At 39.3% G+C, this 12,829-nt stretch overlaps 1 protein-coding gene across 7 annotated transcripts in view; it reads right to left on the bottom strand.

Annotated features, from left to right (window-relative positions):
- SCUBE1 (signal peptide, CUB domain and EGF like domain containing 1) overlaps positions 1 to 12,829 on the bottom strand; it is a 248,528-nt gene that overhangs the window by 81,766 nt on the left and 153,933 nt on the right. For 5 of the 7 annotated variants that reach the window (XM_071816413.1, XM_071816410.1, XM_071816414.1 and 2 more), the window contains one exon: positions 11,047 to 11,136. The exons of the other annotated variants lie outside the window; for them this stretch is intronic. In XM_071816413.1, coding sequence (XP_071672514.1) covers positions 11,047 to 11,136 — 90 coding nt within the window. The remainder of the gene's footprint in view (positions 1 to 11,046; positions 11,137 to 12,829) is intronic. 7 annotated transcript variants of the gene reach the window in all.

Genomic DNA, 12,829 nt, shown 5'->3' on the forward strand with positions numbered 1-12,829 from the left:
AATGAAAGAGCTGTTTACAATAATGCGTCTATAAACACATAAGGAGGCCTTAATGGAAGACCAAAAGTGGCGAGCTGTAGTGAAAACAAAAGAAATCATACATAGCCTCAGGTGAAAATGGAGAGGGAAGCCGCTTAAGTCATCACCTATATTCAAGGAGGTCTTGCGGCAGCTACTGTCTTGATCGTCTCTCTGTTAGGAAGAGCATGAGAGGGACAGTCAACAGCACCTTCTTCCACAGAAAAAGTTGTCCTTGGAAGAAAATAAATGAAAAAACTTCTGTATAGATGATGATTGCCTTTTCCTCCGAATCAGAAAGGAACGTTAGACTGACCTCTTGTCTTAAGGCCTTGTGCAGAGGAAAAGGACTTTTTGCAGCAATAGGTAGGCAATAAAAGATAGGGTTTGGTCACAGAGGAGGGCAACAAGGCTGGTGAGGGGCCTGGAGCACAAGTCTGACGAAGAGCAGGTGAGGGAACTGGGGCTGTTTAGCCTGGAGAAAAGGAGACTGAGGGGAGACCTCATTGCTGTCTACAGCTACCTGAAAGGAGGTTGTTGCCTGGAGGTGTTGGTCTCTTCTCCTGAGTAGCAAGTGATAGGATGAGAGGAAATGGCCTCAAGATGCACCAGGGGAGGTTTAGATCGGATATTAGGAAACATTTCTTCACAGAAAGGGTTGTCAGGCACTGGAACAGGCTGCCTGGGGAAGTGGTGGAGTCACTATCCCTGGAGATGTTTAAAAGATGTATAGATGAGGCTCTTAGGGACACAGCTTAGTGCTATAGTTAGGTTATGGTTGGATTTGATGATCTTAAGTGTCTCTTCCAACCTAAATTATTCTATATGATTCTCTGCTGATTTTCAAACGTAAAACGCTGTCTGAAGATACGAATCTGGGCAATGTCTGACTCTAAGATAAAAGGGAGAAGAAGAGATAGTAGTCTCCCAAAACACAGAATGTTTTCTAAGTTTGCCAGATTTCTGTAAATCATTTAGGTTGACACAGGAAGACATGAAAGAGGAAAAATGCTTGTTTTCCCTACCTTGTTCCCATGATTGGCCAAATAATGACAGTGATCATAGGGCAAGTTAAAACAAACTATCCATTCAAGAGCCTTTCATTTGGAATTCATTTGCAGTAGCCTAAAGCTCACTGGGCTCAGCAGAAAAAGGGTGGTTGGGCTTTGCTCGCAAAACTTGTGCCACATTAGAGAAGATTATTCTGAGCCAACTTTTATGCCAGCCAGAGAGCAATTCACAATGTAGTAGTCTGGAGCTGTGAATTTAGAGTAGTTTTCAGGTGCTATCAAGTAGGTCATAGCCCAAGCAAAGTTATGAGTAATAATACTCAGAGTGTAATCATATCTATTTCTACACTTGGTCTGAATTTTACACAAGATCTGAACACAGTATCTTATGCTCAGAATAACTGTCTTAAGTTCAGGACTCAGACACATAAGCAAGTCAGTCTTGATGTAACTGAAAGCTAAAGGTTGTAAGCAGAAGCGCAGATTTAGAGTACTCACTGTTTTAGCTGGTCTGTGAGGTATACGAATTACCTTAGACCATTTTTTCCTTATGAGGTGCCCGTGAAGTAATATTGCCTGGCAACTGAAGTGCCAAAAAGGGTTAAACTACTTGCAATTTCTACTCCTCAGCAGATGTGCTGTAACTAAACCTGTTGTAAACTGCTCCTGTGTCTAAACCAAGAGATAACGTTTACCTATCCTAAACACAAAAATGAGGTGATTTGTCTGTACTTAATTCACAGTGAAACACTAACTGACTCTCCAGGCTATGTGTACAAGACAGGAAAACAGTATATGTTTGAACAAGTGAGGAAAGATTAAGGATAGCCATGAAAGAAAGCCAAATATCTGGCAATCTGTAAGTATGAATACTAAAAAGCTGAAAAATGTCTGTTAACGTTCATCACCTTGATAGCTATCAAAAGAGCTGCCATTCTCTGCTCATTTGCTTTATGTCCTGCACTGATTCCTAACAGATTTTATAGTACATCTCAGTTGAAATGAAATTGCAGAACTAGTCCTAGATAGAGCATCCAGGATATCAGTGAGTCCTATCTTAAATTTAAACTGGATTTATTTTTTCAAGCAAGATTTCAAATTAAACTTCAAGGAATTAGGTGATTCTCTTAAGAAGGAAAAAAGTACAAACTCACGATTGCTTTTCTTTTGAGAAGGCAAAATCTTAAACCATTGCTATCATATATAATGATTCTTTGCATCACTGTAGCATTTTTGAGCACTCATAAGGACCAACCCCAGCTATTATTAAGTTACAGTTACCAAACAGTGATGATGCTAAGGTATTACAACTGGAGGGCCAGATCCTTCTCAGCCAAGTGTTACTGACTTCCTCACTGTAAAGAATGTTAAATTCATGCCCGTATCTGGAATCAAATTAGCCCATAACTTGTATCTAATCTCCTCTCACATCCAAAAATGTTCTTTGCTTAGTCTGGCTCAAGGGCGGCCTGTGCTGACATCTCAACTGTTTCCTTCAGGTTGGTATCACAGCAAAATCTCCAGTAAACATCGATCTTTCTGAATTCCAAGTATACTGGGTTTTTGCATAGTCGACTCTGTTAACATTTATGTTATGTAGGAGAATCTTACAGAAATAATTTTACCACTAGTGGCATCACTGCTGTATGCAGGTGAACTGCGCAGCAATGCCTAACAACAAAGACTATCTAACTAGATGACAAAACACTCAAAATCCCACCCAAATTCTGACCAAAGTTACACAAATTTTGAATGCCTGAAACCTGGAAGAGATTAACACTTAACTCAGGAAAGGCATCTAAAAAAATTTTGTTGATTATACAGGTGTTCTTGCCTTTAAGTAAGAGGGAATATGCAGTATGAGTAAGAAAGCAATGAGTCGGAGAACACACAATGCTGCCATCCATAAAAAGCATTTTACTGCAAGTGGCAGTACATGTGGTATGTGGCATGAGATCAGGGTACAAGGAGGGACCCAAAGGACAAGAAGCACAAGGAGAAACTAAACACACAACTGAAATATTTGAATTTTCAGTTAAGTGAGAATGATGTCATTCTCATGCAAATTATGCTCTGTGATGCTGAAAGAATAGAGAAAGAGCATTCAGGAGAGTATAATGAAAGAAACAAAGAGCTGAGAACAGATGAAGGAGAAACTGAAAGAGCTTCATATTCAGGGAATGAAAAAGGTGAGACAGAAAGGGTAACTTGCAGGATGTGGAATTCTTCACTCCGTTATGCTTGTCTCCTCGTTTCCTTGCAATTTCATGATTGGTAGAATTTTATTTGCATGAAAATAGGATGAGAATTCTGCACTGTCACATATGGAATGTGTGAAGAAACGTCTAGGTGAATCTTGCACTGAATCATGAAACCCACAGCTCTCATTTCAGAAAAGTTCGATTCCTCTTCAGGGGACACTACATATTTAGGGAACACCACTTGATAGATTGGATCAGGTGTTTTATAAGCACCAGATGAGCCCAGCCTGATCCCTTAAAACCAGCGCTATTAGTTGTGATTGTGGCACTTTTTCTAAGTAGAGAAGCTGCATTTAAGAAAAGCCAAAATACTCTGAACATTGCGAAGGAGTATTATCTCCTGACCTTGGACAAATCCTTTCATTTTAAATGGAAAAGCAAAACAATAGAAGGTATTGGTAGGAATTCTGGATAAGGTCAGAGTCTTTACCATTAGCAAAGAAATGAAGTAAAAGGATTTTTACAGGAAATAGCATACCATTCACAAACTCAATGAATAAAAGTGACGATAACTCAAGATGAAAGGATCTGCCCTTGGGAGAGAGAGAATGCATGAATGACCTCGGGGATTCCTTCCCTCTGTTTTCTATGATTTCATATGGGAATGCAGAACTGACAGAAAGAGTTAAAGTGATGTCTTGGTTTCACAGTTAGTAACGGAGTTAGAGATCCTCCTGGCAATATGCCTGCTAATAATATGTTTTAAATGCTTTATTGATTAAAGCACAAAAAAATTGTGATGCACCCAGAGCAGCACACTTGGTTTTCTGACAGTGAGCATTTCTCAAAGTCAGATAAAAGCCATTCAGAGAAATAAAGACATATTTTAAGTAATTTGAAAGAGTCCTAGGAGGCAGTACAACAGCTAGAATCTGAAGTACATACTGAAAAGGTGCTCTTGGCTTTAAGTGATCCTTGGTAGGCTGTAACTATGATAGAAGTTAATTGCTTTGAGAGAACACTTGAAAGCAAACAGTAGCTTGTCCATCTCCCTGCTCTTTCACACAGAAAACTGAGAACAGGATCACCTAGAAACTCTCATTCCATTTTGAAAGAGAACCAAAAATGAGGACTACAGAATCCATTTTTAATTCACACTGGAATAAAACAACCTAAGACTCTAGGAAATTTTCTAATGGAAAACCAGAGTTCATAACACTCTCGATTCCAACGGTTTGGTAGTTAGGGTATTATATACCATGTTAGAAACCCAGGTCTCATTTTCTATTCTTTTAAGTTTATTGAAAGTGAAGAATCCCGAGCTCCTATCAGGCTATTGGTTATCAATACTGACCCCAAGGGCTGAGCATCTTCATGAGGCAATAATGAGTCAGTCTGACTTTACATCCCAACGTTTCCCTTGAAAATCACCATGAAAGGGTCTTCATGTAATTTCTTCACGTTTCAAATAAACGTTCTAACCAAACTACTGTGTACATTCTGTCCCTATTTCTGAAGGTCATTCCAGGCAAAAGCACTGTGAAAACTAGAGTCTTCCCACAAAACTAACTCTCAAGAAAAAAGAAAGGGTTTTGCCAGAAAACTCTCATCAGATTAAAGGTTTTTTTAGATAAAGAATGCGTGGCTTCGTTGTTCTACAGCTCCTTCCTGATTTGCAAAGGAGCTAAATATTGGATCCACCACAGAGTCCTGAAATCCAGAAGATGGTGGATTTCCATACGGACTGAACAATCATTGTGTGTTCTATACAGTAACTCGAGATAGAGATTTGACTTTGGAGAAGTTGTTCACAGTGAACCAACAGAGGAGAGATCTCTGGATGGCTGAGAGAATGACAACAGAAAGTTTCCATATTGATATGATGGAATTTTACACACGGCAGGAGAAAATGACTTTAATTATGAAACTCTGATAATTCTAGTTAACCTTGTGGATGTCTCTCCTGAAAAGAACACAATGATTCAAAGAGATTTAAGCCCTGAAATTCCTAACAAACAAAACACCAGACTGGAGGCAACAGCTTGGGTCAGGTAGGCACAATTTCCACAAGAACAACTACTCTATGATTCAAAAAAAGGATCAGCTATAAAATTTAAATCTCTCTGACTGATATATTTGATGTAAGAGATGACAATATGTTTGCCTTTGTTGCAAATGCAGTAAGTCATGATCATCAGCTCAAATTGTGGGTGTTTTTTTTTTGTTTCTTTGGTTTTGTTTTTTTGTTTCTTTTATTTTTAATTTGATGTGAGCAGCTCATTAAAATCCATTACAGGTACTGGGCTAAAAATCTCCTGAAATCAAAATGTCTTTTGGCCAGGACATGGTAAATACATTTGTCTTGGTTGTTGTTTTTAGATACCTCCAGGAGGCACAGGACTGGATGAAAAAGCTGACCAGTACACAGAGAAAGGAGTACTGGCATGAATAGAAGTGGCCAAAGCAAGACCTGCATTTGCGATCTACTTGTCTGAACTGGTTATTTGCTGCAACGTTTGAGATCCTCGGAGTTGAACTGACAGTGGAAGTATGCTTTCCAAAGCAAGCTCACATTAAGGCAAAAGAAGAGATGATTCTGTCCCAAATAACATGTGCTGATGTCCTCTGGCATAAGCTAATCCATCGGAGAAACGTCCAAATTGCATTTTCCACAGCTCATGTCACCAGCGATTGCTGTAGCAAGGCAATGGTCTTAGTGGACTGCACACTTGGCTCTCCAAGCAGATAGCTGGGTGCTCAGTATAAATGGCTGGAGGGCTACTAAAGATGGAAGATGAGTCATCTCTAGAAGTCAAATGATTCTTGCCACAGCAAGGGAAAAAAATACAGAACTAGTGAATGTACTACTGTAATTGCTGGTTACATGCCATGAATATAGACAGAACAAAGCCCTGCCTGTAAGCCACCCTTGGGAAATCAGAGATGAAATGTAACATAGGTACACATATAACATATCCCAGACTGGCAACACTGGTCCTTGGTGGTGTGATTTTCCAAATGACTTGAAGTGCTTCCTCCACTACAGAAACAATCTAGGCAGAAGTAAATTTAGCAGTAACGAAGTCCAGGACAATTCCAATCCACTTTACAGTTTATACAAGCACTTCAACTGACAGTAAAATAATTTGTAGGGATCTTGGGAGCCAGTTTCAAGGGAAGGAAAGAGAATTACATTCCTGTATGTGATGCGGGCCACAAAGAGCCTTACTGATGACCCAAGAAGTCCATGACCAATGGCAAAACCTTAAGCTGTCCTGACGTACAATGAGTTGAACATGTCTTGTGAAGGAATGAATATCAGTATGGAGTTTAGGTTCCTGAAAACACTTGTAGCAATGGTATTACTGCTGTTTGAACTGTTATCCTGGCCTTAAATATTCAAGGGAAATTTCTGTGCTTCCTTAACTTCAAGACAGGCTCAATGTCCTGTTGCTTTCTGCTATCCTGAAAAGAACTTCATAAAACTCTCTTATTGAAGACAAGAAGGAATGAATTTTGTATCTTCTAGGGTCAGAGGAAGAACATCTTAGTGCCAGAGTGAGTTCTTACAAAAGTGATCTCTGGAAAGAATAGAAAAGCTGTATGGAAGATTGAGGGAGAGAAATGCAGCCTTTGCAGTTGTTCTGAAGTCACTTGGGTTCAAGACAAAACGAACTTGATTCATTTGAGTACAGGTAGGGAAATGAAACACTGTGAGAAATGAGTCAGGCTCACCTCTTAAAAAAGTGCACATCAGAGGACAAGATCTAAGAAATGCCCTGGATAGAATATCATGGTTGTGTTGCTAAAGCACCTTAAGGATTCATGCAGACTAGTAGGGTCTGTGATTATGACAATGCAGCAAGTGACTGCATTTTTAAAGACAATATAAAAAATATATCATAAAATGTATTCGTCCTAAGAGGTGATGTAAAGAGTAGCCAAAGAACAAAGCATTACCTTTGATTAGGAGATGGAGACTTACTGAGTCTTAAGACCTGACAGTTCTCAGCTCTTTTAGAAAAAGAGCCTATCACATCTTTGTAAGTGGTTGACTTATTTGTAATGAAGCAGTCCAATGGCATCACTGATGCTATAAAATCTATTTTGGCATCCACAGTATCAAGTTCTATGTGAAAGAAAGCTTCAGGATATCAACAGAGAATTTGTCTAGAAAAACCCTGTAGCCTTTTCAATCAAAAGGCAGTGCCGAAGAAGAGAATAATGCTAAGTCAGGGAGACTTGATAATTTACAGTATATATGAGGATAAACTGTTACATTACTGGATGCCTCATCTTTACAGCGGTAGACTGTGGGGTCACTGGGCTTACAAATTCCATCCAGGGCTGCAATAGCAAAAAGACATTTGGAAACTGGATACATGAATAAAAGCAACTTCCATTGCTGAAGATGTGACACTGGACAAAATATTTTGAGGATATGTGTATTAGAAACTGAGTGGAAATTTGGTACTTCTAAAGTTGTGTGCCCACGCTAGAAGGGCTTACATCCAGGTAGGCAGAGCCTGACATACTGTATTTCAAACTGATGCTGGATTTAGACTGAACAATATGTGAAATGTATCAGCATGCTCCTCTAATCAATAAGACGGATATAAACATAACTTACAGATAATGGTAAGGCTTTGGTTTTAAATGCTTAGAGGTGTGCACTTCTGCAGGATGAATGTGCACTTTCCTTCCTAATCTACAGAACGTACATAGCTCAATGTCCAGTCTATAGCACCCATCAGAGAACCCTGGCAGATGGCAGAACCTCGCCAGAAGCCCACCTGGAGTACAGTTAAGGCTGCACCCTTTTCCATTCTACAGTAGCAATGGCCCAGAGGGAAGTGAAGAAAATGTAAATGAGCTGTATGAACAGCAACATGGTACAACATTCACGGATCAGAGAAAAGCCATTCGGTGCCATCTCTTTAATGGGAGCGCTCTTTATTCTGAATCCAAGTATTGTTATCTGAACAGGGGAGACAAAGGACAGCTGGAAGACCTTAGGGTCCTTCTGGACATCATTTAAAAAGTTGGATGAAAATTTCTAGGAATCATCGGATGGCTCTGAAGGAAGGTTTCTTGTAGATCATCAGAGAAGACCAGTGTCTTGTCTGTCCCTAAAGATCTAGATGAAAATACATCTAACAGGAAGAAACTTTTCTCTATCCAAGATTTAGACACAAGTCACAAGTACCACACCATGACTAGGACATGAGCCCCTGTAAGACTCAGTCTGGGCTACAGAGTCAGCCAGTCTTGCTGTAACAAATTGTACAGCATAAGCAGCCATGTCTGACAGCAGTCCCCTTCTCCTAAAGTAATCTCATGTGAGCTTATTCTTAGACTTGGCTGTTTTTAAAGGTTACAAAGACCATAGCCATTTCAATAGCACGCAGCAAATGACAGGGGACTACAAATTATCGTCTCTGGGCTTGCAGCTGAAAGCATCTTTCATCAAATGACTAAAATTACATAAAGTCATCTACTTTTCCTCCTCTCCCAAGACTGCCTGCAGGACGGTCAAAAATCACAGTCCATTTACAAAAGCTGGTAACAGAGTTTCCTGAGGAGCCTTCCAGCTGTTTAGAAAGCATCTCAAGATACATGGTATTTCATGGAAATGCCACTGCACTTTTGAAATGTAGTAAGACTCCATGAAGAAAATAAATTATGGATTTTCTGAGCATCAGAAACCAGTAGAAATGAACAAGTAGAGAAGTCCCTAAGTAATAAGCCACCCACTCAGGTCTCACTTACTAATTAAATTTCTTTTCAGCTCTCATTAATGTTTTTCTAAGGAATCAGTTGTTGAAACACAGCATGTCCAGAAACTCTCAGCTCTTGGCTAATACCTGCTAATACAGGAGGTACTGAAGAGTTAAAGAACGTGTTTTGCAAACTGGTTTTTTAACTACCTCCCTAAACCTATTTCTGCAGTCTATGTTCAGCCTGGAACCTGCAGACCTGGCATAACTAACAAGATTTTTGCTAATCATTACTATTTCATTGTATTTGTCTGGACTTTTGTAGGCAGTGTGAGCTTATTTTCATGTTGGATAATTACTTTCACCAGAGGGTGAGGCTGCAATGCAATTCACTCTATTGCTCAATCCCTCTAAATCATATTGTACAGACTGTTAGTGGCTGGGCAAACTCACCATTTAGACCTAGAGGTCTAAATTTTCCAGTGGTCTAGAGGCTCTTTGCACATTTTTTCCCCTGACTTGCTGTTAGACTATGGGTCTTACTGAAATGACAGGTAAAAGTGTTAATAACACCTTTAGAAAGTGAGATGAACCGTCTCATAGCTTTTGTTAGGTTAAATTAAACAGTGCATCATTAAACAACAAATTGATATAGGTCACTTGCTAGGTCTGAAAACTAATTGCAAATTTACAATCATAGATAATGTAAAAATAAAGGAACATATGTCCAGGTTTTCATATGAGGGAAAATATTTTACCTCAATATTATCATCTAATACCATTTCAGAGTTATAACACCATGCCATTTCCTATACAGTAGTTGTATGCTGGCTGATGGTTAAGCAGATGGTTTGTCACGGGTGATGAGATACAAGTAATATGGAATCTTTATAAATATCAGCCCAGCAATCAACTAAATATTCAAAATGAGGCTTCTGGCCTCCTAGTAGTGGTCCTTCCAGATAAGTGTGGATGCTTATGGCCAGAGCTGAGCTCACCAAGGACAGAGTCTGCAACGGGCTTAATGGTTTTAGGAAATGAAATGAGGACCACGAGGGAAGAATGCAGAATCTTGTCCTGCCAGAATCTTTTCTGTGGGTGAAGAATCCCTGTCTTGTAAATGGTTCATTTACCAATGCTCACTATGTTTAAAACCTAGCAGAAATAATTACGTGTGTGGAGTAGGGCACTGGAATGGAAAATACAGTGTAATAAACCTCCTGAAAACCTCCAAACCGTTGGCATCATTCAGCAGTCTGTGCCACCCTTTGCTCTTTGTCACATGACAGAGTCTGATAGAGGTCCAGCCACTCCACCCTTTCTGTTCCCAAAAGGTCATTCTCAATAATGGCCATAAACGCAACATGAAGAAGACAGGCACAAGGTTGTGCAATGTGCCAACTCAGAGTAGAAACTAAAGAATTATGTTCATTGTACAATGCACTTCCTCATCCCTTCCACTCTCAGACTCCAACAACAAAGAGAAACAAGCCATGCTTCAGTCTCGACAAAAGAAAATAAGGAAGCTCACTAGTCACTAGGGAAAGATCTTTCAGTGGTTACTAACACAGCTGCACAAAGGAAATTAAAAGAATTTTCAGTCATAATATTTACATTTCAGTCAAAAATACTGCAAGTTGTAAGTGGGCAAATACGCTTGTTCATTTAACACTACATATGTAATAGAACATTGTTTTATATCATCGTCATCATTCGCTTTCAAGTCAATGGGCAGGTCTGCAACATGAGATTTTTTAGGAATCCTACAGCAACACATACACACAAACGCACACAAATCACATGTAAGAGGTAGCCTGCATAAGGTAAGTAAGGTTAATGGCAAAAGCTTCTTTCTACGCAGAAGAAATGTAACATTAAAGCTGCAGCATTAGGAAAAAAAAAAGTTTAAAAATGAGAAATGAAGTTGTACAACAGAGGAGAACTTAACAAAATTGATGATCTTTCCACACAGATGAAGTCAGGTTAAAGAAAACCAAATCAAAACCAAAGGGACCAAATGAGACCAAAAGAGAACCTCCCCCCTACACACATACAGACAAAAGTGAGAGCACAACAAAGGAAGTGGAAGAAAAGTGTTACCCATAAGTAGCCGCCGTTTCACCCGCTTGTCCACATCAGCTACTGACGTGGCATTGTACTCAGAACTCTCAATTGCAGCCTCATCCTTCTCTAAAACACAAGTAAGGGACAAACATGGAGCAGTTGGTTAATCACAAGCCCAATTTTCCACTGCCTAAGACAGTTTCTTGGCATGGCATAGCCAAAGCCAAGAAGCAAGGCATGAAAGCACTAATCCCCGTTAGAGAGTTAATTCCCTTTGGGACCCCAGGAAAAAATTAAAGGGTGTTTGGGGAAACGAGGAAGAAAGAGAGGGGGGAAGAAGAATGGTCAAATATGAAGTCATTAACCACATACAGGAAGCTGGATTCCTACTGGAGAGCAAGACAGCTCACATGAGTGCCCCAGACAGGTGTTAATGGTGAAAATTAAAATTCGAGGGTGCTAGTTAAACAAACTATCAAGGACAAACTGTAAAGTGATTCGGGCTAATGGTGGACCAGGATCTTAGGGTGGCAGGCAGAAGATCGAGACAGACAAGAGAGAGCTAGAATAGTCCGGTGATGGATGGGCACGGATGCACCATAGTCTTGTACACATTGACACATTGTGAGGAGAAACCAAACAGCATGCAAATTAAACAAAACCAACGAAAATAAACAAACAACAAACCAAACAAACACAAAAAAAGAACAATTTGGGCAGTGCTGGTTGCCTGCTTGTCTATGAAACACTACTAGCTAAACATTCAATGCTAGGAAAGATGTTGCAAGAACAGGGTTTAGTAATTTTATAAGCATGCAGTAAGCAAGATGATGTCAGCAAAGGTCATTTTACAAAGTAGTCTCTGATATCCTACATGTAAGAGTTTCATTACAGCATAATGAGGACTTTAGTTTGGTTATGCTTCACTAGAAATACACAGAAACAGTCACAAGTGTGGGAAGAAATGATCAGTACATGAAATAAAAATAAAGATTTCTGGTACAGGAGAGCAATGGAGAAGCAGCAGCTGGGTAAATAAAATGATTCATACAGAGAGGGAAATGCTTATTAGCAAAAGAAAAAAGTGCAAGTGGAAACTTTCACATGCAGCAAACATAAAAAAAAAGGGTAAGTCAAGCAAACAAAGACATAATATGTTAGACAAAGAGTCAACAAGTATTTATCGGCATTGCAGAAGTTTGCATTTCTTGCAGTGATGCCTGGAATATACACACCACTGAAGACAGCAAACACTGGAATCACTGAAGTGAGGAGGAGGAGGAGGAGGAGGAGGAGGCTGGCAGGTTTTGTTTGTGGCAACACTAAATAGTTGAGTGGTAACAAGAAGTTATTTTGTTTTGTTTTAACAAGTTCTAGATGGGATCAGGCTGCAATAGAGGCTTTTGTTTGAGTTTTTTTTATTTAGCTCTGTAAATAATTAATGAACGTCGGTTATCAGACAAGACAGGCAATCAGGAACCATCACCAGAAAGCAGGAATAAAAATGCAAAAAAAAAAATTTAAAAAAAAAAAATCAAAAGTATTCTAAGAGAAAGAACTACTTAGAAGGAAGAAAATCAGCACAGGCAGTAATATGTGACTTACATCACAAGACCAAGGAATGTAACATGGAGTTGTGTGTATTACATTACAAAAATGGGAAAAAAAAAAAAAAGAAAAAGGAAAAAGTAAAAAACAGGTGCAGTGTACACAGCTTTTAAAATCATTTTTACATGCTGGACAAAATAAAACATCAGTTTGAGGATATTAGTGAACACTAAGAAATAGAAGATCAATTATCCACTCAATAAAACCTGCT

Source organism: Patagioenas fasciata, chromosome 1 (genome assembly GCF_037038585.1).
Source record: "Patagioenas fasciata isolate bPatFas1 chromosome 1, bPatFas1.hap1, whole genome shotgun sequence".
Taxonomy (NCBI): Eukaryota; Metazoa; Chordata; class Aves; order Columbiformes; family Columbidae; genus Patagioenas; species Patagioenas fasciata.